This window comes from Myxine glutinosa, chromosome 5, assembly GCF_964187855.1.
Source record: "Myxine glutinosa chromosome 5, kmMyxGlut1.1, whole genome shotgun sequence".
Taxonomy (NCBI): Eukaryota; Metazoa; Chordata; class Myxini; order Myxiniformes; family Myxinidae; genus Myxine; species Myxine glutinosa.
This window is the reverse complement of record NC_136265.1, coordinates 94,583,997-94,610,685: the sequence shown is the minus strand read 5'-3', so window position 1 is coordinate 94,610,685 and position 26,689 is coordinate 94,583,997. Positions and strand designations below refer to the sequence as shown.

Below are 26,689 nucleotides of genomic sequence, written 5' to 3'. Positions count from 1 at the left end.
TGGAAGTGTAACCAATTATACTGTGGAAGTGTAACCAATTATACTGTGGAAGTGTAACCAATTATACTGTGGAAGTGTAACCAATTATACTGTGGAAGTGTAACCAATTATACTGCGGAAGTGTAGCCAATTATACTGTGGAAGTGTAACCAATTATACTGTGGAAGTGTAACCAATGATACCAATTACTGTTTAATTGATCGAATAAAATAAAAAAATCATTGGTGTGAGGAAGCGAACTGGCTGTTCCAATAAACTTACAGTGCCCTGCTGTGCCATTCTGAAACAGGCCTTTTGGATTTTCATATCCATATAAACACTTATGGAGAATATAATCCACAATATACTTTTCATACATCACAAATGAAACATATTGCTGTGGATATCGCGCTTATCGACGTACTGAGGGGGGGGTTAAGCCCTGCTCCCCCTCGAGGCCGCTACCGACACCACCCTCGTGGGGGGCGGATTGCTGGGCAATTCCAGCCGCCGAACCCACAGCTAACGCGTGGAAGGGTTAACGGTCACGACCTAAGTACCTTCGACACACGCAGCCGTGAGAACGGGGGCTGAACCTCGCACGAGTCACGCTGGTATTTTACGCCCGAGTGGTTTGTGCGTCGTGTAACTCGTGCCGTTAACATTATGGAACCCGATCGAGCGGTTTTCATTTGTGCAATGCTAGGGCAATGGTGAAAAGGCTATGACGGCCAGGTTGGAAACGATCCACAGGATTTATTCAGAGAAAAGGGACACAGTCGAGAATCTTAACGGCCTTACTTACGTCCCAGACAAGGGCCGTCAGACTCGTCCGGGGAAGGGGAGGAAGAGGGGAATGCGCCCAAAGCGAGGCCGCTCATGCAGTTTGCCCGGACGGGTTCGTTTGGCGGATACCCCCAAAGGATGTTTGCGGCAGGGGCGTTGATCACAGTCGCGCACGTAACAGGAATCCGAGGAGCGTATCTCAAGGTCAGCGAGGCAGAGTGCACGTGCAGGGAGTCCAGGCAGAGAGCGCATTGGGGCAGAGAGAGCGTTCAGAGTCCCGGACCAGAGAGAGAGAGAGAATGGGGGTCCGGGCCGGGTTTTATAGCCCCCCCGGAGCCCCACTCGAATGTTCCACAGGTCACGTGTCGTGACAGCCCCTTCTTGGTCGCTCTCGGCCACTCCATTCTGCCTCCATTGGCTGGAACTTACTGGCCACTCCCTTTAGCCTCCATTGGCTGTTCGCTGCTTACCGGCCACGCCCTCCAGCTCCTCCCTCGGGCCTGCTAGACTTGTCCTAGGCCCATGACACGGCACTTCAGGCTGCAATGAGGCCTACCATTACTCTACCTGCCTCAACGCATACTAACACTGGCAAGGAGACTAGACTTCACATTTAATAAGAAACTAGGGCATTGCCCGTACTATATCTATATCTAAAATTATATCCCCCCCCTCTATTTACATGAAATGGTTTGGTCCAAAGCGAACGGCTTCCGGAGTTTGGTAAAGAAATCGCCATCGCGTGCACAAACGCGCAGGAAAGCGAATGAATCGCAAATTCGTTTTTATTAGTTTTAAAACATAGTTTAACGCCAACATAGTTTGCAAACGTGAAATAAATGAATACGCTCTCAAATGTGCCATCCGAGGCAGAGTGTGTCCGCCACGTTCGGCACACGCGATAGTTCGCTGCTCTCTGATTGGTTGAATCGTTTTTTGGACATAGCTCGGTAAGTAATTGTCCGATTAATATGAAACCTTGAAAAGGCACATCCTCGGGTCCCCAGCAATATACCTGGCAAGTTAAAAGTATATCGGACCCGTGGTTGTCGAGAAACAGCGGTCACAGACACACACACACACAGAGATTACTGGAATTATAGATAGATAACTAACGAAGTGAGGCAACATGTTGTGGTGTAACTAACAAAAGGGGGGTTGCCTTTATTCCCAAAACCGCAACAATATATTGGAGGGACATTTATTAATAAAATATCTTGTAAGGCATACAACCTGGGGTTTTGGGCAAAACACATTCCTTTGAGTAATCAGCCATGGGAAAGCCTTTTGATCTGTCACCTGCAAGGGGATAACGATGTATGCCGACTCCACTCCCCAGTCATAAAACCTGTTCACCAACCACTCTTATTGGATGAATTGCAAGAACTTTTTACTCCATTTATTTCCCAAGCTCTCTGGATAACGATTCGAAGACTTATTATATGCTTATCTTTTTAATTTCCTGGATGTCCTCAGCAGTGTATGCCTGTCAAACATAAGCCTTTGAGCTTACCCAGGCACTGCCTATTCCTTTGCTCTCCTCTTTTATATAAAAACCATGTTATTTTGCCGAACCTTAGAGAAGTGAACAGTGGTTTTGGGTTGATTGGTACTCTGTGTATTGTGATTTATGATCTACATCTCTCCGAGCACATATCAATAAGTTGTGCACGTATCAATAAATATTTCAAATTCACCACGTGAGGAAAATAAATTCTTCTTCTTCAGTAAGCAGAAGACACAATCATCCTCCAGATAATGTGACTTTTGAGACTTTTTGGAAATTGGGCATCAGTGTGGACATTGTATAGTGTGACTTCTCAGGTAAATTTTCACCTGCTTTTTCAGGTGGAGTTTTTCAAACGATGAAAAAAAATTCTCCAAATTGTGTTCTGGGCCCGGTCCTATTCCCGATTCAAAAATTGTCTCCCTTCTGTATACACCTTGTCCACCCCACGGATGCTCTGTGACTCTCATTCCTCCCCACACCCATTGATTGTCCTAGTCTGCGTCTATCTCTTCCACAAGCCTCGGCTACATATAAAAAGGTAAAATAAAAAGTGTTTCTTGAGCTCACATGGTTTAATGGAGGATTTTACACAAATTTCGCATGGACATTCTCTTTGTTGTTAATCTCCTTGTTCTCAATTGTGAATTTCCACATGTTTTTCAGGTGGCTTGACCGAAGGAGATGATTCTCTTCAATCTGAGCATTTGTACAGTCATTCTCTGTTGTGAATTATCATGTGTGTTTTAAGGGTGGATGATCGATTAAAACATTTTCCACAATTTATGCATTTGTATGGGCGTTCTCCATTGTGAATTCTCATGTGTGTTTTAAGATTGCCTGACAGATTAAAAGATTTTCCACAACTTTTGCATTTGTATGGGCGTTCATCATTGTGAATTATCATGTGCTTTTTAAGGTTGCCTGACTGATTAAAAGATTTTCCACAACTTTTGCATTTATATGGACGTTCACCGTTGTGAATTGTCATGTGTGATTTAAGGTTGGATGATTGATTAAAAGATTTTCCACAAGCTGTGCATTTGTATGGGTGTTCACCATTATGAATTCTCGTGTGTGATTTAAGGTGGGATGATTGATTAAAAGATTTTCCACAACTTATGCATTTGTATGGGTGTTCACCATTGTGAATTGTCATGTGTGATTTAAGGTGGGATGATCGATTAAAAGATTTTCCACAACTTTTGCATTTGTATGGGCGTTCACCATTGTGAATTGTCATGTGTGATTTAAGGGTGGATGATCGATTAAAAGATTTTCCACAAGTTGTGCATTTGTATGGGCGTTCACCATTGTGAATTGTCATGTGTGATTTACGGGTGGATGACTGATTAAAAGATTTTCCACAACTTATGCATTTGTATGGGCGTTCACCATTGTGAATTCTCATGTGTGATTTTAGGTGGGATGAGTGACGAAAAGCTTTTCCACAGCTTGAACATTTGTACGGGCGTTCAGCATTATGAATTCTGATGTGTGATTTAAGGGTGGATGAATGATTAAAAGCTTTTCCACAACTTATGCATATGTACGGGACTTCATCTTTCTCTCCTTTGTGAGCCTGGTGAAAATTATTACGTGCAAACAATTCATTATTCCTTTTGTTGCGTTTGTAAAAAGTCCTCTTGTTTGTTTCAGTTGGTGGGTCCTGCGGTCCTGTGTCTACGCTGTTCATAAAAGTAGGTGCAGTCTCCCTTGTAGATTCAATGGGTACACCTGTAAATACAACATCACATGACCTGTAAAAAATCAGATTTTGTTCAATACTCGCAATATAATTCTGACAAACGTACGCAAACATGTACATGTGTATTTGTTCGACTGGAAAAAGGAAAACATTATTGTTGATGTAAATATACAGTGCTGTGCAAAAGTTTGGGTTTGTCCCAAGATATTCGTACTGTTACAGTTTTAGTAAACCGCTGAGGCAATGGCAACCACCATACACTTCCACACGTGTGATTATTTCCATGGTATAGAATAGCTCCTTCCCCTTTGTCGTGGGTCAGAGTGTCATAAAATGCGTTGGTGAAGGTTTAGAGAGGCTTTTCACTCGTTTTTCCTTGGGGGTAATTGTTTCATGTGCGCAGCACTTCTCGTCCCATATGTGTGATCCACGTTTTAATCTGGGAAGATCGTTTCATGCACGTGAGCAGCGAGTGTATCCCTCATTGGGCCAAAATTTATTTGAAATGAGAAGCTAAATAAAACCAAACCTTCACCTCCTCCATTTCCCCCACATCTTTCCTTTATACCCGACGCGAAAGTACATCCCAATGACCCGTTATTAATACAGAATTTTTTTCGATGCACTTTCTTTTCCGACACACACATTAAAAGCCATTGCAAAAGTCATTATACTCACCGCAGAGAGACTATCATTCCTCGACTAACTGGTTCATTCAGTCCGGAATGCATCAAGCGGTAAATCTCGGCCGCCCTCGTTAAATATCTAATTAACATAAGATTGGTGCATATCCGGGGATCCGGGGGTGCGTGCACCGGCCAGAAGATCATGTGGCATTCAGTTAAACGGTATTACACCATAGACATTGAAGCAAGTGGTTAACTGATTGGCACTAGCGGTTGATTATTATCAACCTGCTATGGCACAAAGTTATTCATGTGCGGTAGCCTCAGGCCCTGAAAGTTTGAGGGGAAACGAGGCTACCCCCCTTTTAGTGGACCCGAAACCCACGGCCGCAACAATACTTTAGGGTAAATTCATCCAATTATCAGTGATTATTTTATTTATTTTTTTGTATACAAGATCGAGGCTCGTGAAAGAGCGAACATTAATCACACAGAAAGACAAACCGACACATAAAACATATAACATCGGGAGCGGTAGACAAGATGGGGAGAGAGGGGGAAGGACACAAACACAACATTTGAGAGCAGGGACCGAGAGACATGGAGACATCGAGAGATCTGAGAGAGGGCGAGGGCTTTGGGGGGGGGGGGGCATGGGAAGGGGGCGGTGGGAGAGGTATAAAACATATGGACACTGCCAGGACTTCCAGGAAAGAAGTTGGAATTTCAAACAAGGTGGATCTGGGGTGAATTAGCGGGGGTAGAAAAGATCAAGGTTTTGGATGGGGGAAGATAAGAGATGGTGGTGAACAGCTGTTTTAAAGACCTGGAGGAAGGAGTGGGATTGAAGGGAGTGAGGGAGTTTGTTCCAGAGGTGGGAGAAAAGAGGGATGAAAGAGTGAAGGTGAGCAGAGAGCCGAGATTTCGGCAGTTTAACCATCAGAGGGTTGCTGGCAGATATTGTGCGACCTGTAGGAATATTTGGGGGACAGAGCACAGAGAGAGCTGGGGGTGTAAGGCCGGAGAGGAGTCGGTAGAAGACAGAAAGACCACCTACCTGCCTGCGGTGAGTGAGTGAAAGGCCCTCAGAGATAGCTTCATCGTGGGAGATTCCAATAATTCTGAAAGCTTTGGTTTTAACAGCGTGAAGCCGAGCTAGGTGTGAGGCAGGAGCACCGGCCCATAGGGGAGAACAGTATTCCATTGAGCTGCGGATGAAAGCCTTGTATGTGGTGAGGAGCTCAGGTGTGCCGAGGAAGGACTTCGCACGACGGAGGATGCCCAGTCGGCGACTGGCTTTGGAGGCCAGCTTGGAAATGTGGTTTTCCCAAGAAAGATCATGGCAGATAGTGAGACCCAAAAGCTTGAGCGACAGAACTTCTTGGAGAGGATTGTTGAGAAAGTAGATGGGAGCGTTGTCCAGTCGATCTTTTCGGAGAGACATAGTAAGAGTGTGAGATTTGTCAGGATTGAAAGACATGTTCCACTTGTTTGACCAGTCTGTGATTTTGTCATTTGTCAATAAGTCATTTGTGTCAATAACTCTAATTGATTGCTTTTATAAATGCACATGTTCAACGATACACTTCATTTTCATAAAATAATGATTTCAAAAGTCGTCAAAGGAAAAATTCCCAAAGTTTTGTGCGATTGAAGCAGTCGTGTGCACCACCCTTATACATTAACCTATTTAACATGTCCAAGTACTCCAAAACTGGATGTTCTTGGAAGTATTAAGAAGGCAATCTGTGTTCCACATTGTTCAAGTATATAATTCAATTTACATAAAATAAAGATTGTAAAAGACGAATAAATGAATTAATTCGGGGTTTTTCAACCGTTTTAACCAGTACATCACCATATCTTACACATTACATGAGTTAATCATGCCTGTTGTTTGTATCCTTGATAAGGTCCTTCAAAACAGTAAGCTTCCTGTTCAAAGTGATTTTAAGATTTGTTTGATTGCCAGACAGGCCGAGTAAAAATATTACTCAACTCCTCTCTGGACGTTGCACTGTATGTACAATCGGATGATTTCAAAGCCGGAGTACGTTAAAATGAAAGACTTGTCTTCCTATTCATGTTCAAAATATAACATTAGATTTAAATAAGTTGTTCCTCGATCATAAACCGATGATAATAAATGGCCAAGATGACACAACGAATTGCTTAATCACGTTTTTGGGTTCACGTGTGCGGGGTAATAAATTGAAAGAGCAATCACTCTGCAGACCCTTGCGGATTTGAATTTGAATTCGGTTTTCAGACTTGGTAGTGGCTTGGGGGTGTTTCCACCTGACCACCACAAATCCAGTCCAAATCGGATAAATTTTGACCGAGTTACCTCAGGTGGCGAATGTATCTTTGTTTTAATTTTCACTTGGCGCGATTCGTGCAGGCTGACCGTTCAGGCTTGTTATCATTATAATTACCATTAATATCATTATCATATCATGTACAATCATCATTGTAATTATTGGTCATTATAGCCTGGTGTTGGCTTAGCGGTCAGGGTGCCGGCATGGGATCCTCGGATCCTGGGTTCGAATCCCTGTCGATCGCTGAATTAACGCCAGGGCGGTTGACTCAGCATGTCATCCTTCCGAGGTCGGCAAATTGAGTACCAGCTTGCTGGGATGAATGATCCCGGTGTGTACCCCGGTTTAGAATAGGTGCACCGTATCCCTGCACATCGTAAGAGTGTGACCAAGGGTTGGCGTCAGGAAGGGCATCCGGCCATAAAAACATTGCCTCGAACAGGGAACCATGATTGTCATGGGGCCCGCAAGGCTAACCCCCGCTCCAGCGGGGAAAATGGCCTTAAAACGATCATTCAGTCATCATCATCATCATCATCATCATCATTATTGTCATTATGTGCCATTATCATGATGCACCATTATCATGATACTTATCATTCAGGACAATTGTCATTGTCATTGTCATGATGACTGACGGTGTATCATAATTTTTATCTTTATCATTAGGTACCATCATCATCATGCACTATTATCATTAATCATCATAATCATGATGTGTGTTACGTTTGTGGGGGTAGACATGGAATACCTTAGGAAAGTTCAGAATGTGTAGGTTTTAGTATGGACTGTGTGATGCGAAAAAGGAGCCACCAACTTGATGAACATAAGCAGGGTAAATATTCAGGTTAAGAATGTTTGCATGTCGCCATAAGGGGCGTGGCTTTTGTGTTAACTCGTTCTCGGGTGTAAGATTAATAAACCCCAGTGCGAAATTGCCCCTGTGATTTTTCCCTTTGTTTTTATTCCATCAAAAAGGGCCGCCATTACAACAACCATAAAAGCCCGACAGAAACCCAACACATTTGCCAATTGGCAAAGAAACCCGGACGTCATCTGAACATTCTGGAAAGAGATTAGACTCCCCCCACCCCTCCCATCAACTCATGACCTTCGTCATTGGGCATGAAGTAAGGCCATGAGGCCCTGCCCCGAAGACAACGATTGGTCGTGGCCATGGACTGATGTAATGGGACATCGGTGATTGGACAAGGTGTGACATCAGCGGTGGAACATTCGAGAGAACGGGGAGCAAAAAAAAGCCGTCTCGCCATTTTGCTCTCTTCTGGAGTCTAAGGCGGTCGCATTCTCTTTATGCTGGCGTTCGTTGGAAGAGGTCGCATTTTCTCTCATTCTTGCTCTCGGCTCGAGTGCGCTGGTGAGGAGACATGTTGGAGCTTTGGAAGTTTTGCAACGTCAGAGGAGAGGGTGTTGGTGACTGTGGTGCTTTTTGGAGGAGGAGAGAGCTGTGTCTCGCTTGGCGGTGGAAGCGAGGAAGGGCCGGTTGGCTGCTTGTTCACGCCTGGGCGTTTTCGGTGTCATTTGTTGGTGCGCTCCCTGCGCGGTGGTTTTGAGGCGACAAATGCCAACCCCCCCCCCCCGTCCCCCCCGTCATTGAGACCAGCGTAAGTCATTGAGACCACCCTCAGGAGAGCCAGGAAACAATATCTCACCATTCTCAAGACCGAACTCTCTTATCTGTCTCCCTCTTCCAAATCCTGGTGGCGTCTGGTCAAATCTGTTTCTGGTGTTTGTTCCCCCTCCATCCCCTCCCTCACCTCAAACGGCTTAACGGCTGACTCCGCACGTGAAAAAGCTGAATGCCTCAACTCTGTGTTTGCCTCTAAATCTTGTGTCCCAAACCCATTCCTCTCTGTACCCACCGTACCCAGTCATACCCAGCTGCTCCTGGACTCTGTGTCCTTTCCTACTGACAAGGTGGAAAAGTTTCTGTCAACCCTCGACTCTGATTCTGCAACTGGTCCTGACGGCATCAGCCCACGGGTCCTAAAATCATGTTCTTCTGCTCTTTCACTCCCTCTTTCTGTTCTCTTCACCCTCTCTTTTGCTCAAGGTCATCTGCCATCTGCTTGGAAATCAGCCAACATCACCGCTTTGCACAAAAAAGGTGCAAAAACAGACCCCAGCAACTACAGACCAATCAGCCTTCTCCCAATTATCAGCAAAGTCATGGAATCCATCATTGCTTCAGATATTAAATCTTTCCTCTTCTCCAATGGCTTGATCTCTGATCATCAATTTGGTTTCAGACCTGGTCAATCTACTCTGGACATGCTGCTTCTGCTTTCTCAAAAATGGATGGAGGTCCTCAACGCCAAACAGGAAATTAGAGCTGTCTCCCTTGACATTTCACGTGCCTTCGATACGGTCTGGCACCCTGCTCTGCTCTCCAAACTCTCCTCCTTTGGTATCCATGGAAATCTCCACGCATGGCCGGCAGACTTCCTCTCTGGTCGTAGTCAACGTGTGGCCCTGAATGGGTTTCTCTCATCTCCTCTTCCTGTTCAGGCTGGAGTTCCCCAAGGTAGTGTTCTGGGCCCTGTGCTTTTTCTGGTCTTCATCAATGATCTCTCTGACTCTCTTGAAAATCCTCTCTATCTCTTTGCTGACGACTCTACTCTCTGTCGCTCCATTCCTCATTCCTCAGATCGGCAGTCTGCAGCCCCCTCACTCTCTGCAGACCTGGACAAAATCACAGACTGGTCAAACAAGTGGAACATGTCTTTCAATCCTGACAAATCTCACACTCTTACAATGTCTCTCCCAAAGGACCGACTGGACAACCCTCCCATCTACTTTCTCAACAATCCTCTCCAAGAAGTTCTGTCGCTCAAGCTTTTGGGTCTCACTATCTGCCATGATCTTTCTTGGGAAAACCACATTTCCAAGCTGGCCTCCAAAGCCAGTCGCCGACTGGGCATCCTCCGTCGTGCGAAGTCCTTCCTTGGCACACCTGAGCTCCTCACCACATACAAGGCTTTCATCCGCAGCTCAATGGAATACTGTTCCCCCCTCTGGGCTGGTGCTCCTGCCTCACACCTTGCTCGGCTTCACGCTGTTGAGGCCAAAGCTTTCAGAATCATTGGAATCTCCTGCGATGTAGTCAACGCCGAGGGCCTTTCACTCACTCACCGCAGGCAGGTTGGTGGTCTTTCTGTCTTCTACCGACTCCTCTCCGGCCTTGCTCCCCCAGCTCTCTCTGTGCTCTGTCCCCCCAATATTCCTTCAGGTCGCACAAATCTGCCTGCAACCCTCTTATGGTTAAACTGCCAAAGTCTAGGCTCTCTGCTCACCTTCACTCTTTCATTCCCCTTTTCTCCCGCCTCTGGAACAAACTCCCCCACTCCCTTCAATCCCACTCCTCCCTCCAGGTCTTTAAAACAGCTGTTCACCACCATCTCTTATCTTCCCCCATCGAAAACCTTGATCTTTTCTACCCCCGGTAATTCACCCCAGAGTCCTTGCAGTGTTCATATGTTTTAATCCTCTCCCACCTCCCCCCAAGTCCTCCCGATGTCCCTGCTCTCAAATGTTGTGTTTGTGTCCTCCCCTTCTTCCCCCTCTCTTTTGTGTCCTCCCCCCTCTCTCCCCATCTTGTCTGCCGCTCCCCTTGTTTTTTGTGTTTTGTGTGTCGGTTTGTCTTTTTGTGTGATTAATGTTTGCTCTTTCACGAGCCTCGATCTTGTATACAAAAAAAAAAAAAAAAAAAAAAAAGTGCCGGCCGGCAAGAACATCATTTATTTTTATTTAATCTTTACCCTTGTTTGTATACGAGTCAATGGAGACACCTCAATTGGGAATTATAGTTTTTACCTCGCCTTTCATTTTTGTCTCTTGCATTTATTTTCATAAAATCCTTTATTTTTGCATTTCATTCTTGTATTGTGGATTTTGCTTGTCCTGTATTTGCTGTGTTTGTGGGTTCGGATTAATCCAGTGTCGGCTGTCCAATCATATATGGCTTCGGGCCTTTCTAACGCGCATCAAAGACAATCCCGCCAAGGTTCGATGTACGCCTCAGAGTTGAAGCTCATTTCGGTCATCCATCACCCAGGGGTCTTAATCCTGGGGACGCGCCATGTGCTATTATCATTAACATTATGTACCATTACCATTGTCATTATGATTATCATTATCATCATCATTGTTATTATGTACAATTATCATTATTATGATGCGTCATTGTCATTATGTGCCATTATCATTGTCATTATGTACACCACCGGTCAAAAGTTTGAGAACGCCTCAATTTTTCCAGTTTTTATTGAAATTTACGCAGTTTAATGTCCAGTGAACAACCTGAAATGGCACAAAGGTAAAGCAGCAAACTGCTCGAGGTTAAAAAAAAAAGTTGAGGTTCGCAAAAACAGGAAAATAATGTAAATTGCACAATTATATTGTTTAAAAAAGGCCTTCTTCAGGGAACAAGTAATGGGTTAACAACTTACAGCTGTTCTGCAGCAATGTAAGTAAATTAAGCCTTGAAAGTTGATGCATACAATTTCAACAGGTGTCCCAACCTCTGCTGATTACTTGATTACAAACCCCCTGTCTGTATAAAAGCAGTATTGGAACAGACTGTTATTACACCCTCCGAAGCATTATTAGAACAATATTGCACTGCAGGAAGTGGTATATTGGAAACTGGAGGAAACTCTGAGAGGAAGAGGTCTGGCAGACCCAAAGCCACAACAGAATCAGAAGACAAGTTTCTGAGAGTCAACAGCTTGCGTGATAGGCGGCTCACAGGACAACAGCTTCAAACACAGCTTAAAACTGGTCGATGTAAGCAAGTCTAAGTTTCAACTGTGAAGAGAAGACTTTGAGCTGCAGGTTTGACAGGTCGAGTGGCAGTAAGAAAGCCATTGCTAAGATGGCAAAATAAGAAAAAAAGGCTTGCCTGGGCCAGGAAGCACCGCCAGTGGCCTACCGAAGACTGGAAGAAGGTCTTATGGACCGATGAATCAAAATTTGAAATCTTTGATTCATCACGCAGGATTTTTGTACGCCGTCGAGTAGGTGAAAGGATAGTTCCTCAGTGTGTGACACCAACTGTCAAACATGGAGGAGGAAGCATAATGGTCTGGGGCTCTTTTGCTGGATCCAGAGTCGGCGACTTGCACAGAGTGACTGGCACCCTGAAACAAAAGGGCGACCACAGCATTTTGCAGCGACATGCAATACCCTCTGGCATATGCCTAGTTGGTCAGGGGTTCATCCTACAGCAAGATAATTACCCTAAACACACCTCCAGGCTATGTCAAAACTACCTTTGAGGAAAAGAACAAGACGGTGGACTTCAAATCATGGAATGGCCACCAGCACAGTCTCCAGACTTAAACCCCATCGAGCTGGTTTAGAAAGAACTGTACAGAAGGGTGAAAGCAAAGCAACCTACAAGTGCAACACATTTGTGGGAACTTCTGCAACAGTGTTGGGAAGAACTTGCCGAACAATATTTGATTTCCATTGTAGAAAGAATGCCACGAGTGCGTTTGGCGGTTATATCTGCAAAAGGTGGCTACTTTGCCGAGTAAAAATTTAAATTAAATTTTGTTAAACAAAATGATTCTGTGATTTATTTTTTATCTCCAATTGTTTATTTGTTCTGTGCTTAATTTCAGAGTACATTGAGACATTAAACTGTGTAAATTTCAATAAAAACTGGAAAAAATTGTGTTCAAAAACTTTTGACCTGTAGTGTACTTTTGTAATTATCATTGATATTATAATTTTGTACCATTATCTTATGCACCATTATAATTATCATTATGTACCATTATCATTACAAACCTCGTGTTGGTTTCATGGTTAAGGCGGCTGGTTTAGGATCTTAGGGTATGGAGTTGAGCTCCTGTCGTGCTATTAAATAACACCAGGTGGGTTCACTCACTGCCAAAGAATACCAGTTTGGCAAACTTAATAACAGACGCCATGTTGTACCCAACATTTCACACGAGTGTTCTGTTAATTACGTACTCTTGTCCATTGTAACATACTGATGAGACCATTCAGATCCATTAGCCATTTACAAACCTCTTACTTTAGCCCCTTAAAACTCTCAGAACCCTCAGACACTTTAGACCTTCACAAGCCTTTGATTTTAGACCATTCAGACATTCAAACCCTTCAGACCTTTGACTTGACTGGAAGACCAAAGACATTTTTGACACTTTGAGACAGAGAGAAAAGATTGAGATTTCTTACTCGTACAGGCATTTTCGAGAAAAATTAAGGATTTTATAAATGTGGCCTATGTTGACCTCAAAAATACTTGGTGGTTGAATTCAATGACCAGATAGGCAAGTCCTCTTCAAATTTCAAGTCAATTGGATGAAAATTAAGGATTTTAGAAATTTGGCCTATGTTGACCTTTTCGCCAATGTTGACCTCAAAAATACTTGGTGGTTGAATTCAGTGACCAGATATGCAAGTCCTCTTCAAATTTAACCCATTTCATCAGAATCTGTAACTTAAAAAAAATAAAATAATTGATTCATCGAATAATTAAATCATTAATCGATTCATTGATTAATTAACGAGTACACATACATTCAAAGTACACCGCCCCCATGCCAAATAATTAAATATCCTACAGCGCGGCATTGCCGGGGCGCCAATACCGCAGTGCAGCTCATTGAGGCTGCTTTGGGAGGGAGAGGTGTACACAAATTGATTGATTAATTGTATAATTAAAATCAAAAAAAGATTATCACAAAATATTTTCTTAATCAATTGTGTAATAGCATAACTAAACCACTCATGCTTCATCTGAAGATGTATCTTTCAGAAATTTAATTAAATAAGTCATTAATAAAAAAATTAGATAATCAATTGATTAATCAATAATTAATCAATTAATCAATAAATAATTAATCGATTAAATGATTAATCAATAAATCAAAAATATCCTTGATAGCCACATCACTTGGTCACTCATGTCCAAATATTAGCTTCCCAGCTCAAAAGGTGCCTGAGATATTGGCCAAATGAGAAAGAAAATAAATAAATGATTAATAATGAAAATAAATAAATAATAATCATTAAAAAATTTAATTATTAATCAATTCGGTCACAGAACACATAAACCACCACCATTTCATCAGAATCTGTAACAGAATTTTTTCTTTTTTTTAAAGTAATTAATCGAATAATTAAATAATTAATCGATTAATTGATTAATTGATATATCAATAAATCAAAAATGTCCTTGATAGCCACATCACTTGGTCACTCATGTCCAAATATTAGCTTCCAAGCTCAAAAGGTGCCTGTGATATTGGCCAAATGAGAAAGAAAATAAATAAATGATTAATAATGAAAATAAATAAATAACAAGTACACATACATTCAAAGTACACCGCCCCCATGCCAAATAATTAAATATCCTACAGTGCGGCATTGCCGGGGCACCTCAGGCGCCCGGCAATACCGCAGTGCAGCTCATTGAGGCTGCATTGGGAGGGAGAGGTGTACACTAATTGATTGATTAATTGTATAATTAAAATCAATAAAAGATTATCACAAAATATTTTCATAATCAATTGGCTAATCGCATAACTAAACCACAAGTGCTTCATCCGAAGATGTATCTTTTAGAAATTTAATTAAATAAGTCATTTATAAAAAATTAAATAATTAATTGATTACTCAATAAATAATTAATCGATTAATCAATAAATAATTAATAGATGAAATGATTAATCAATAAATCAAAAATATCCTTGATAGCCACATCACTTGGTGACTCATGTCCAAATATTAGCTTCCCAGCTCAAAAGGTGCCTGAGATATTGGCCAAATGAGAAAGAAAATAAATAAATGATCAATAATGAAAATAAATAAATAATAATCATAAAAAAATTAAATTATTAATCAATTTGGTCAGAGAACACATAAACTACCACTATTTCATCAGAATCTGTAACTTAAAAAAAAAATTTTTTTGTCAGTAAGCAAATAATTAAATAATTAATCGATTAATTGATTAATTAATAAATCAAAAATATCCTTTGCAGCCAAATCACCTGGTCATTGGCATGTCCAAATATCAGCTTCCTCACTCAAAAGGTGCCTGAGTTGATGGTCAGAAGAGAAAGGAAATTTGATTAATTAAATAAGTACCAAATTAATCGCTAATAATTAAATAACTCCTCAATTTATTGATTAATCAAAAAAAAAAAATACCGTTTTTGACAAAGGACTTGCTCACTATTGTGCCGAAATTTCAGCTTCTTAGCTCAAAGGATGGCTGAGATATCGCCCGGACAAACAAACAAGAAAACAAGAAAACAACCAGAGTGAAAACTGAGTACTCTCTTTCAGCGTGCGTCACTGCCGAGCCCCCTTCGGTGCCCAGCAATGACGATTTGCAATGCCTGGAGATGGCATTGGAAAGGAGCGGTGTACAACAAACAAACAACAAGAGTGAAAACTGAGTACTCCCTTTCAGCGTGCGTCACTGCCGAGCCCCCTTCGGTGCCCAGCAATGACGATTTGCAATGCCTGGAGATGGCACAGGAAAGGTGCGGTGTACAATATCCTTGATAGCCACATCACTTGGTCACTGTCATGTCCAAATATCAGCTTCCCAGCTCAAAAGGTGCCTGAGATATTGGCCAAATGAGAAAGAAAATAAATAAATGATTAATAATGAAAATAAATAAATAATAATCATTAAAAAATTTAATTATTAATCAATTCGGTCACAGAACACATAAACCACCACCACTTCATCAGAATCTGTAACTGAAAAAAAAAAATTAGTACTTAATCGAATAATTAAATAATTAATCGATTAATTGATAAATCAATAAATCAAAAATATCCTTGATAGCCACATCACTTGGTCACTCATGTCCAAATATTAGCTTCCGAGCTCAAAAGGTGCCTGAGATATTGGCCAAATGAGAAAGAAAATAAATAAATGATTAATAATGAAAATAAATAAATAATAATCATAAAAAAATTAAATTGTTAATCAATTCGGTCAGAGAACACATAAACCACCACCATTTCATCAGAATCTGCAACTTAAAAAAAAAAAATGTCATTAATCGAATAATTAAATAATTAATCGATTCATTGATTAATTGATTAATTAATAAATCAAAAATAGCCTTTGCAGCCAAATCACCTGATCATTGGCATGTCCAAATATCAGCTTCCGAGCTCAAAAGGTGCCTGAGTTAATGGTCAGAAGAGAAAGGAAATTTGATCAATTAAATAAGTACTGAATTAATCGCTAATAATTAAATAACTCCTCAATTAATTGATGAATCAAAAAACAAAAAAATACTGTTTTTGACAAAGGACTTGCTCACTATTGTGCCAAAATTTCAGCTTCCTAGTTCAAAGGATGGCTGACATATCGCCCGGACAAACAAACAAGAAAGCAAGAAAACAAACAAACAACCAGAGTGAAAACTGAGTACTCCCTTTCAGCGTGTCACTGCCGAGCCCCCTTCGGTGCCCAGCAATGACGACTTGCAATGCCTGGAGATGGCATAGGAAAGGAGCGGTGTACAACAAACAAACAACAAGAGTGAAAACTGAGTACTCCCTTTCAGCGTGCGTCACTGCCGAGCCCCCTTCGGTGCCCAGCAATGACGACTTGCAATGCCTGGAGATGGCATAGGAAAGGTGCGGTGTTCAACAAGTACAGATACATTCAAAGTACACCGCCCCCATGCCAAATACTTAAATATCCTACAGCGCGGCATTGCCAGGGCGCCTCTGGCACCCGGCAATACCGCAGTGCAGCTCAGAGAGGCTGCATTGGGAGGGAGAGGTGTACACGAATTGGTTGATTAATTGTATAATTAAAATCAATAGAAGATTATCACAAAATATTTTCTCAATCAATTGGCTAATAGCATAACTAAACCATTAGTGCTTCATCCGAAGATGTATCTTTTAGAAATGTAATTAAATAACTCATTAATAAAAAATTAAATAATCAATTGATAAATCAATAAATAATTAATCGATTAATCAATAAATAATTAATCGATTAAATGATTAATCAATAAATCAAAAATATCCTTGATAGCCACATCACTTGGTCACTGTCATGTCCAAATATTAGCTTCCCTGCTCAAAAGGTGCCTGAGATATTGGCCAAATGAGAAAGAAAATAAATAAATGATTAATAATGAAAAAAAAAAAAATCCTAAAAAAATTAAATTATTAATCAATTCGGTCACAGAACACATAAACCACCACCATTTCATCAGAATCTGCAACTGAATTTTTTAATTTTTTTAAAGTAATTAATCGAATAATTAAATAATTAATCGATTCATTGATTAATTGATTAATTAATAAATCAAAAATAGCCTTTGCAGCCAAATCACCTGGTCATTGGCATGTCCAAATATCAGCTTCCTAACTCAAAAGGTGCCTGAGTTAATGGTCAGAAGAGAAAGGAAATTTGATTAATTAAATAAGTACTTAATTAATCGCTAATAATTAAATAACTCCTCAATTAAGTGATTATTCAAAAAACCAAAAATACAGTTTTTGACAAAGGACTTACTCACTACTGTGCCAAAATTTCAGCTTCCTAGCTCAAAGGATGGCTGAGATATCGCCCGGACAAACAAACAAGAAAAAGAAAACAAGAAACAAACAAGTACACATATTCAAAGTACACCGCCCCCATGCCAAATCTATATTATAATAGCCGTAGATGATTCTGTCTGTTGGACGTCTGTCCGGGGTGTGGCTTACTCGGTTTGCAGAGTAGCTCCACCCATTCTGGGAGAGGCTTCATATAAACAAATATCCACCATTTTATTAACTCGCATAGCTTTGAGGCCTGTTTTGTAGGCCCGTGGTGTCTTGCTCTCTCTCCCAGTTTTATTTCAAATCAAATTCGATATATCATTTCATTTTTCACAGTCGCTAACATAGTTTTAGACTTGGTTGAAAAAAAACGGGAAGAAAATCCGATGAAAGTTGCCGTTTATAGAACGAAATGAATTCTCAAAGGCCTGTAACTTCAAGGCCATTGAGTCTCTCACGCCTTTATCTCCAATCTAACTCACCATCTGATTTCATTTTATCGATGGTTTTAGACATGGTGTCAGCAATAATTGAGAACATTCCACACACGCGGGAAAATGCAGAGATATATTTTTAAAAATCGCGTCATGATGTATCATACACCACCCAATATGACACCGACGGCAACGTGTCGACATATATTAAAAATTCGCTTTTGCTTTTCTGTTAAGATATATTACTTTTTCGTTTGATGACAGTCGTCACAAAAACGTCAACAATGATGCCGACATATATTTCTTCATTTTTATTTCATACATCATTATTATCCGGAAGTAAAATATGTTTCAGGAAATTACCGAGAGATATTTCTTCGTTTTTTTAAATTAGTTATGTGCGCATACACTTTAAATAGGTTTATTTGAAATCTTTAATTTTCCACAATATAATTTACTTGCCATTTATCATTTGATGATTACGACACACTTCCTCTTGAGGATCGTGACAATTCATGCGCTGCGTGGAAACTTCTATTTCCAAAATGAATGAGACGATCGATGAAGAACGCAGACTTGAACAGGATGTAGCAAGAAAACGAATGAGACGGGCGAACGAGTCCATCGACGAACGTCAATGCAAACTTGAACATGACGGAGCAAGAAAAAGAACGAGACGGGAGAAAAACGAGAGAAACGAGACGGGGAAAAGCCGATTGGAGAGGCGAGTGAGGAGCGATTGGAGAGGAGTGTGAGGGGCGATTGGAGAGGAGTGTGAGGGGCGATTGGAGAGGAGTGTGAGGCACGATTGGAGAGGAGTGTGAGGCACGATTGGAGAGGAGTGTGAGGCACGATTGGAGAGGAGTGTGAGGCGCGATTGGAGAGGAGTGTGAGGCGCGATTGGAGAGGAGTGTGAGGCGCGATTGGAGAGGAGTGTGAGGCGCGATTGGAGAGGAGTGTGAGGCACGATTGGAGAGGAGTGTGAGGCACGATTGGAGAGGAGTGTGAGGCACGATTGGAGAGGAGTGTGAGGCGCGATTGGAGAGGAGTGTGAGGCGCGATTGGAGAGGAGTGTGAGGCGGGATTGGAGAGGAGTGTGAGGGATTGGAGAGGAGAGGAATGTGAGGGATTGGAGAGGAGTGTGAGGCACGATTGGAGAGGAGTGTGAGGCACGATTGGAGAGGAGAGGGATTGGAGAGGTGAGGGATTGGAGAGGTGAGGGATTGGAGAGGTGAGGGATTGGAGAGGTGAGGGATTGGAGAGGTGAGGGATTGGAGAGGTGAGGGATTGGAGAGGTGAGGGATTGGAGAGGTGAGGGATTGGAGAGGTGAGGAATGTGAGGCACGATTGGAGAGGAGTGTGAGGCGCGATTGGAGAGGTGTGTGAGGTGCAATTGGAGAGGTGTGTGAGGGATTGGAGAGGAGTGTGAGGGAATGGAGAGGTGAGGGATTGGAGAGGTGAGGGATTGGAGAGGTGAGGGATTGGAGAGGTGAGGGATTGGAGAGGTGAGGGATTGGAGAGGTGAGGGATTGGAGAGGTGAGGGATTGGAGAGGAGAGGAGTGTGAGGGATTGGAGAGTAGAGGAGTGTGAGGGATTGGAGAGGAGTGTGAGGGATTGGAGAGGAGTGTGAGGGATTGGAGAGGTGAGGGATTGGAGAGGTGAGGGATTGGAGAGGAGAGGAATGTGAGGGATTGGAGAGGAGAGGAGTGCTAGGTGGAGAGAGGCGAGTGTCAGGTGGAGAGAGGAGAGTGTCAGGTGGAGAGAGGAGAGTGTCAGGTGGAGAGAGGAGAGTGTCAGGTGGAGAGAGGAGAGTGTCAGGTGGAGAGAGGAGAGTGTCAGGTGGAGAGAGGAGAGTGTCAGGTGGAGAGAGGAGAGTGTCAGGTGGAGAGAGGAGAGTGTCAGGTGGAGAGAGGAGAGTGTCAGGTGGAGAGAGGAGAGTGTCAGGTGGAGAGAGGAGAGTGTCAGGTGGAGAGAGGAGAGTGTCAGGTGGAGAGAGGAGAGTGTCAGGTGGAGAGAGGAGAGTGTCAGGTGGAGAGAGGAGAGTGTCAGGTGGAGAGAGGAGAGTGTCAGGTGGAGAGAGGAGAGTGTCAGGTGGAGAGAGGGATAGATTTAATATGACTGCCTGATCGTATCTGTGTAGAAGACAACATTTCTTTAGCAGAGGCTGTTTTCGGTAATTTGAACGAAATCCATTCAAACTATGATGCGCTGGCACAACGAGCCGTGTTGTGTCCAAAGAATGAATCCACATTTGTGATCAACGATGAGATACTGGATGCATTTCCTGGGGAAGAAAAGACGTACTTCAGCGCTGATTCCATTGTCTGTGATGACCCTGAAGAGGCACTAAATTATCCTCTGGAATTCCTAAATCAATTAACTCCTTCTGGAATGCCATTGCACAAACTTCGTCTCAAAGATGGTGCTGTCATCATGTTACTCCGTAACTTTGTTCCGAAACAGGGACTGTGCAATGGTGCAAGATTGGTTGTTGAAAGATTGTTGCCAAACATAATAGACGGAGAAATAATTTCTGGCAGTCACAAAGGAACACGCACATTTATACCCAGGATTAGTATTGCACCTTCCGATACAACACTACCATTCGTACTCAAACGCCATCAATTTCCATTTCGTGTGGCATTCTCTTTCTCAATAAACAAGAGTCAAGGTCAAACATTACACAAAGTTGGGATTTACTTACCAGAACCCGTCTTCAGCCATGGCCAATTATATGTTGCATTGTCGCGTGCTAAACGATTTGAGGATGTCAAGGTAAAGGTAGTCAGTAATGGCCAACAGGGAAAAATTGATGGCCACAGTGGAATCTTCACCCGTAATGTTGTTTACCCGGAGGTCCTGCAGTGACACCATTCAGGCAACAAAAGGAGGGCACGAAGGAAAATAGTTAATTACTCCGACACATTTAGTTGCGGTGATTAAAAAATCACCGGACCATTGTTGCTGTTTTGATGCTTTTTACTGCTGTTTTGATGCTTTTTCACTGCTGTTTTGATGCTTTTTCACTGCTGTTTTGATGCTTTTTCACTGCTGTTTTTTCACTGCTGTTCTGATGCTTTTTCACTGCCTTTTCACTGCTGTTTTGATGCTTTTTCACTGCTGTTTTGACGCTTTCCACTGTTGTTTTGATAGTGTTTTGATGCTTTTTCCCTGCTGTTCTGATGCTTTTTTGCCGTTTTTTTTAAATATAAAAATTTCATTTAAAAAAAAAAAATTCCCCAAAAATCTCACAATGATGACATATAATTCACCGAAAACGTTGAAGCAACCGCATAATATTACGGTGATGTTTAACTCTGAGTGAGAATAGTTCTAAATTTAAAAAACTTTCTTCTGATATTTGTGATTTATTTCAAACAAACTGTATTTCCCATCTACACGGGCATGGATTCCTATTAGCGTCATGTAAAGTACATAAATTGTGTGGATTACATCATTTGTGGATGTGATCAATTGCCAGTAACCATTTTATATAACTGAATGTGCAGGTGCAGCATCTAACTCAATATGTCAAAATGTCACACACATCCATGCCCGTGGGATTCCCACGGGTGACCCCGCTAGTAATTAAATATGCTACAGTGCGGCATTGCCGGGGCGCCTCGGGCGCCCGGCAATACCGCAGTGCAGCTCATAGAGGCTGCATTGGGAGGGAGAGGTGTACACTAATTGATTGATTAATTGTATAATTAAAATCAATAGAAGATTATCACAAAATATTTTCTTAATCAATTGGCTAATACCATAACAAAACCACTAGTGCTTCATCCGAAGATGTATCTTTTAGAAATGTAATCAAATAAGTCATCAATAAAAAATTCAATAAGTAATTGATTAATCAATAAGTAATTCATCGATTAATCAATACATAATGAATCGATTAATTGATTAATCAATAAATCAAAAATATCCTTGATAGCCACATCAGTAGTGTATATATATGTTGCTTCTGGGACACTCATTTTCCCATTGACTAACATGTTAATTTTCCTCTTAACCTCATTGCCCATTAACACCTCTATTTCTCCCTCCCTAATCTTTATGAACCTTTTGTCTATAGTACCTGTCCTTAATGTTGTTCATTAGACCACTCAAACACTACAAATATTTGTTTTCCCTTATAGACCTATAAATCCTTCTTCAGACCTATAATCCTTCTTCTACATATCATCTGGCAGATTATCTTTGACCCACTCAAACATCGACCCATTCACTTACATGTTAATTTTCCTCTCACCTCTTTACGAACCTTTTAGCCTTTTGATACCTATCTTTAATGTTGTTCATTAGACCACTCAAACAACGATTTCCCCTTGGTCTTATGGTACTCTTACTATCAATGATCCCGAGTAGACCACTCAAACATCGATCCTACAAATATTTGTTTATGTGTGGGAAATAATTTAATTTTTTTATTAACTTTTTTTACTTTTAACATCAACATTAACTTTTTTAGATATTACCATACTCTTACCTTTTTTAATTAATCCCTCACTTTTAAGAAATGACTTGTGATAAAACTTGGATAATTTCCCAGAAGTCTCCCATTGTCTTGCTTCCTGTTTTGCACCCACGCTCTGAGATTCCTCGAAATGTCGACAGGCAGTTCAATTCCCGAAAATACATTCTGTTCATGATAAAAAGCCATGTTCATTTCAATTTTATACATTGTGAATCGACGAAGATGAGTATCAAGTTGTCTTTTTCCAGTCTTTTCTCTGATGAAAAATATATCGACTCATCAGGATATTGGTAAGTTCATTCAGAATTAAAGTGTTCAATGAGAGCTTTGTATGTGATTAATTTTATGATTAATGATATATTTTACTCTTTATTGCAGCAATGCGAATATTGTGAATAACCTGGCAGAATATCAAGTTGTTCCTCAAAAGTTTCACAACGAACAGTTTCACAAAGTTTCACAAAGTTTCACAAAGTTTAGGAATTCCAGATATGGGTTTGAACAACCTGCCTGTTTCACCGTTCTTAGAGGATTCATGTGAAAGGTATGATACTAAATAAAATACGTTGGTGTTAAATGACGCTGCCTTAGTGTGTGTGTGTATGTGTGTATGTTCATGTGTGCATGTTCATGTGTGCATGTTCATGTGTGTGTGTGTGTGTGTGTGTGTGTGTGTGTGTGTGTGTGTGTGTGTGTGTGTGTGTGTGTGTGTGTGTGTGTGATGTTTTGTCTGGTTTACTTCAGCGCAGTAATTTCTCCTTATTTTGTTTGCAGTATTAACCTCGAAGACCAAAATTTTGAGTGGGATGATTTTGATCTCCCAAGGAGTGGTTATTTCCTGCCAACCTGTGATACTCTACATTTTCAACTCAACGATCTTGACACTAAGATTGATTTTTTAGAGGTAAGCTTGTGTGTGTATGTATTGTATATGTGTATGAGTGTGTGTGTCAATGTGTGTACACACCGTTTCGAATAGGTACACCATATCCCTGCGCATCATAGGAGGTGATTCAGGGTATATCATTCATATATTTCTCTCCTTGCTTCACCCCCTCTTGTATTTAATAGAAAGATTCAAAACCTGAAGACATCTGCTGAACCAAACTTTGACCTATGCTGGGGAGAAGTTGAATGTATACCTCAAGAAAAATGTTTTGTTAATATAAATATTTTGTTTTCAATATTATATGAATATATTTGCTTTGTATACAACTATTTAATAATTAATTACAAAAAGAGAATAAAGGAAAAAGGACAGGAAGGTGCGTCCCCCACCCTCGATCCACCCTCATCCCACCCCTCCCCTCCCCTTGTGTGTGTGGGGAAGGTGGGTGAGGGATGAGGGGGGATCAAGGGTGGGGGATGCACAGGGGGTGGGGGATGATGGGTGTGGTCTGTGTGGGCGGGGTCTGTGTGGGCGGGGTCTGTGTGGGCAGGGTCTGTGTGGGCGTGGCTTATGATTTTTATTTATTTATTTAATTTTTTTAATTATTATTACCACTAATTAAATTAGTTAATCTGGGTGGGGTGAATATAAATGTTGTTTAATGAATTATTAGCTTTGTTTTTTGTAATTCTTGTGAATAAAATGCCCCGAATATTTCTTCCCCATTCATATCATATAATTTGTAAGTCCAAGGGACTGTATCCATTATATCAACAATTTTAATAATTCATTAGTCCACCTCTTTGTTTAACCTTTTTCAAAATGGCTTTTCCATTTGTATATCTATCTATAATTCCATTAATCTCTGTGTGTATGTGTGTTTGTATGTGTGTATGTGTGTATGTTTGTCTGTGACCGCTGTTTCTCGACAACCACGGGTCCGATATACTTGAAACTTGCCAGGTATATTGCTGGGGACCCGAGGATGTGCCTTTTCAAGGTTTCATATTAATCGGACAATTACTTACCGAGCTATGTCCAAAAAACGATTCAACCAATCAGAGAGCAGCGAGCTATCGCGTGTGCCGAACGTGGCGAACACACTCTGCCTCGGATGGCACATTTGAGAGCGTATTCATTTATTTCACGTTTGCAAACTATGTTGGCGCTATGTTGGCGTTAAACTATGTTTTAAAACAAATAAAAACGAATTTGCGATTCATCGTAACTGCGATATACGACCTTCCGGACAGTGAGGACTGCACTTCCGGCATCCAATCACAGAACGCGTTATTGCGTAGGCGTGGCCGATGTGAGAGCGAGCTGATGCTGAGCCCAGCGCGTGCGCCATTACGGTACGTAATTCGATTTCTTCCGGAGAAAATAATAATTTCTCGATAGAGGGGGGATATAAATAGAGGGGGGGACCCCGGGGGGATTGTCACTGTACTCGCAAGCCGTTCGCCGTTCGCTTTGGCGTTGCGAATGGACCAAAACATTCCATGGACCAAACCATTTCATGTAAAGCGTTCGCCGTTCGCTTTGGCGTTGCGAATGGACCAAAACATTTCATGGACCAAACCATTTCATGTAAATAGAGGGGGGGATATAATTTTAGATATAGATATAGTACGGGCATGCCCTAGTTCTTACAATATCACCAACTTTAAACTTGGGCTTTCTCAAATTAATCTGCTTTTCATATTCTAATTTTGTAAATGTTTCTGATGGTTTTGATTTTGCTGATGAATGAACTGTATCTATCTATAATTCCAGTAATCTCTGTGTGTCTGTGTGTCTCTGTGTGTGTGTGTGTGTGTGTGTGTGTGTGTGTGTGTGTGTTTGTCTGTGACCGCTGTTTCTCGACAACCACGGGTCCGATATACTTGAAACTTGCCAGGTATATTGCTGGGGACCCGAGGATGTGCCTTTTCAAGGTTTCATATTAATCGGAGAAGTAGTTACCGAGCTATGGCGATTTCTTTACCAAACTCCGCAAGCCGTTCGCTTTGGACCAAACCATTTCATGTAAATAGAGGGGGGGGGGGGGGGGGGGGATTGTCACCGTACTCGCAAGCCGTTCGGTTTGGCTTTGCGAATGGACCAAACCATTTCATGTAAATAGAGGGGGGGGGATTGTCACCGTACTCGCAAGCCGTTCGCTTTGGCTTTGCGAATGGACCAAACCATTTCATGTAAATAGAGGGGGGGGGGGGGGGGGATATAATTTTAGATATATATATAAATAGTACGGGCACGCCCTAGTTATTGTAATTATAGACAATATTCTGGATTAAATACACCCATTGTTGAGAACCGAGTTGTGTGAATGTTTTATATAATTTCTCTTTTAAAGTATAATTAAAACGCTCAACAACAACTGCCTTTCCTTCATTAAAGGTGCTGTATAATTTAATACCCTCCCCCTTAAGAAATTTCATAAATATTTTGTTATAGAACTCTGTTCCCTGATCGGTCCACAGTTTCTTTGGTTTTCTTTTATCCCTATCAAATATTAGCTCAAATGCTAACATTAAAGTATCACCCGTTTTATTTTTTAAAGGAACAACCCAGGCAAAGCTACTCCTCAAATCAATAACGGTTAAAGCATACCTGTATCCCTTATCATTATTTAGTTTGATTAAATCAGCGGACCATATGTGGTAGGTGTATTTCGAATAAACTTTCCTTCTTTTAAACTTTGTGATTATAGGTTTGTGTAATTCATCAGCCAAAAGCTCCTCAGTCTTGATGACATCATTAGAGCCTAATAGTTTTTTGGGGAATAACCAAGACCAAGTTTCAATTTAGCACTTATCATTTTTTTTACAATAAACATATCAACTTTCTCTCTCAATGTAGGATTTCGTATCAAGGACAAATTATACAACATTTCTCTGTCTGCTTCATGTTTTTCATCCAATGTAGTGGTATTCCCATAAGCAATATCATGCTTCATACACACTTCATCAACCCTATTTATAGGCTTGGACCAAGGTTTAGGATTGTCAGCCTCATCTAATCTTTTATCCAGGTTTGTTCCAGGACCACAGAAAGAATATCCAGGTAGATGTCGTTCCCCAGGAATTCCAGTTGTTGTAAATTTACTTCCTGACAGAAACTTTTGTATGTCTCCTCCACTTTTAGGAGAGATGAATTGGCACTTTTTAGAGCCACACACTTGACATATTCCTTTTTGATAAACTCGATTATTTTTAGCTTTAACATAAGAGATATTTTTAGATTTAGTTTTATTTTCACATTTGAGACAATAACTCATACACTGGAACCCCGCGATAACGAACACCAGTATTACGAACTTCCGGATATAACGAACGAACTTCCTGTCCCCCGCATATTTAATGCGG

General features: G+C 41.3%; 1 protein-coding gene across 1 annotated transcript in view; it reads right to left on the bottom strand.

Moving 5' to 3' along the window:
* Window positions 1–26,689, bottom strand: part of LOC137427337 (uncharacterized) — a 385,725-nt gene that overhangs the window by 224,381 nt on the left and 134,655 nt on the right. Inside the window, exon 8 of the mRNA XM_078777386.1 lies at window positions 2,991–4,009. Within this exon, the coding sequence (XP_078633512.1) occupies window positions 2,991–4,009 (1,019 nt within the window). The remainder of the gene's footprint in view (window positions 1–2,990; window positions 4,010–26,689) is intronic.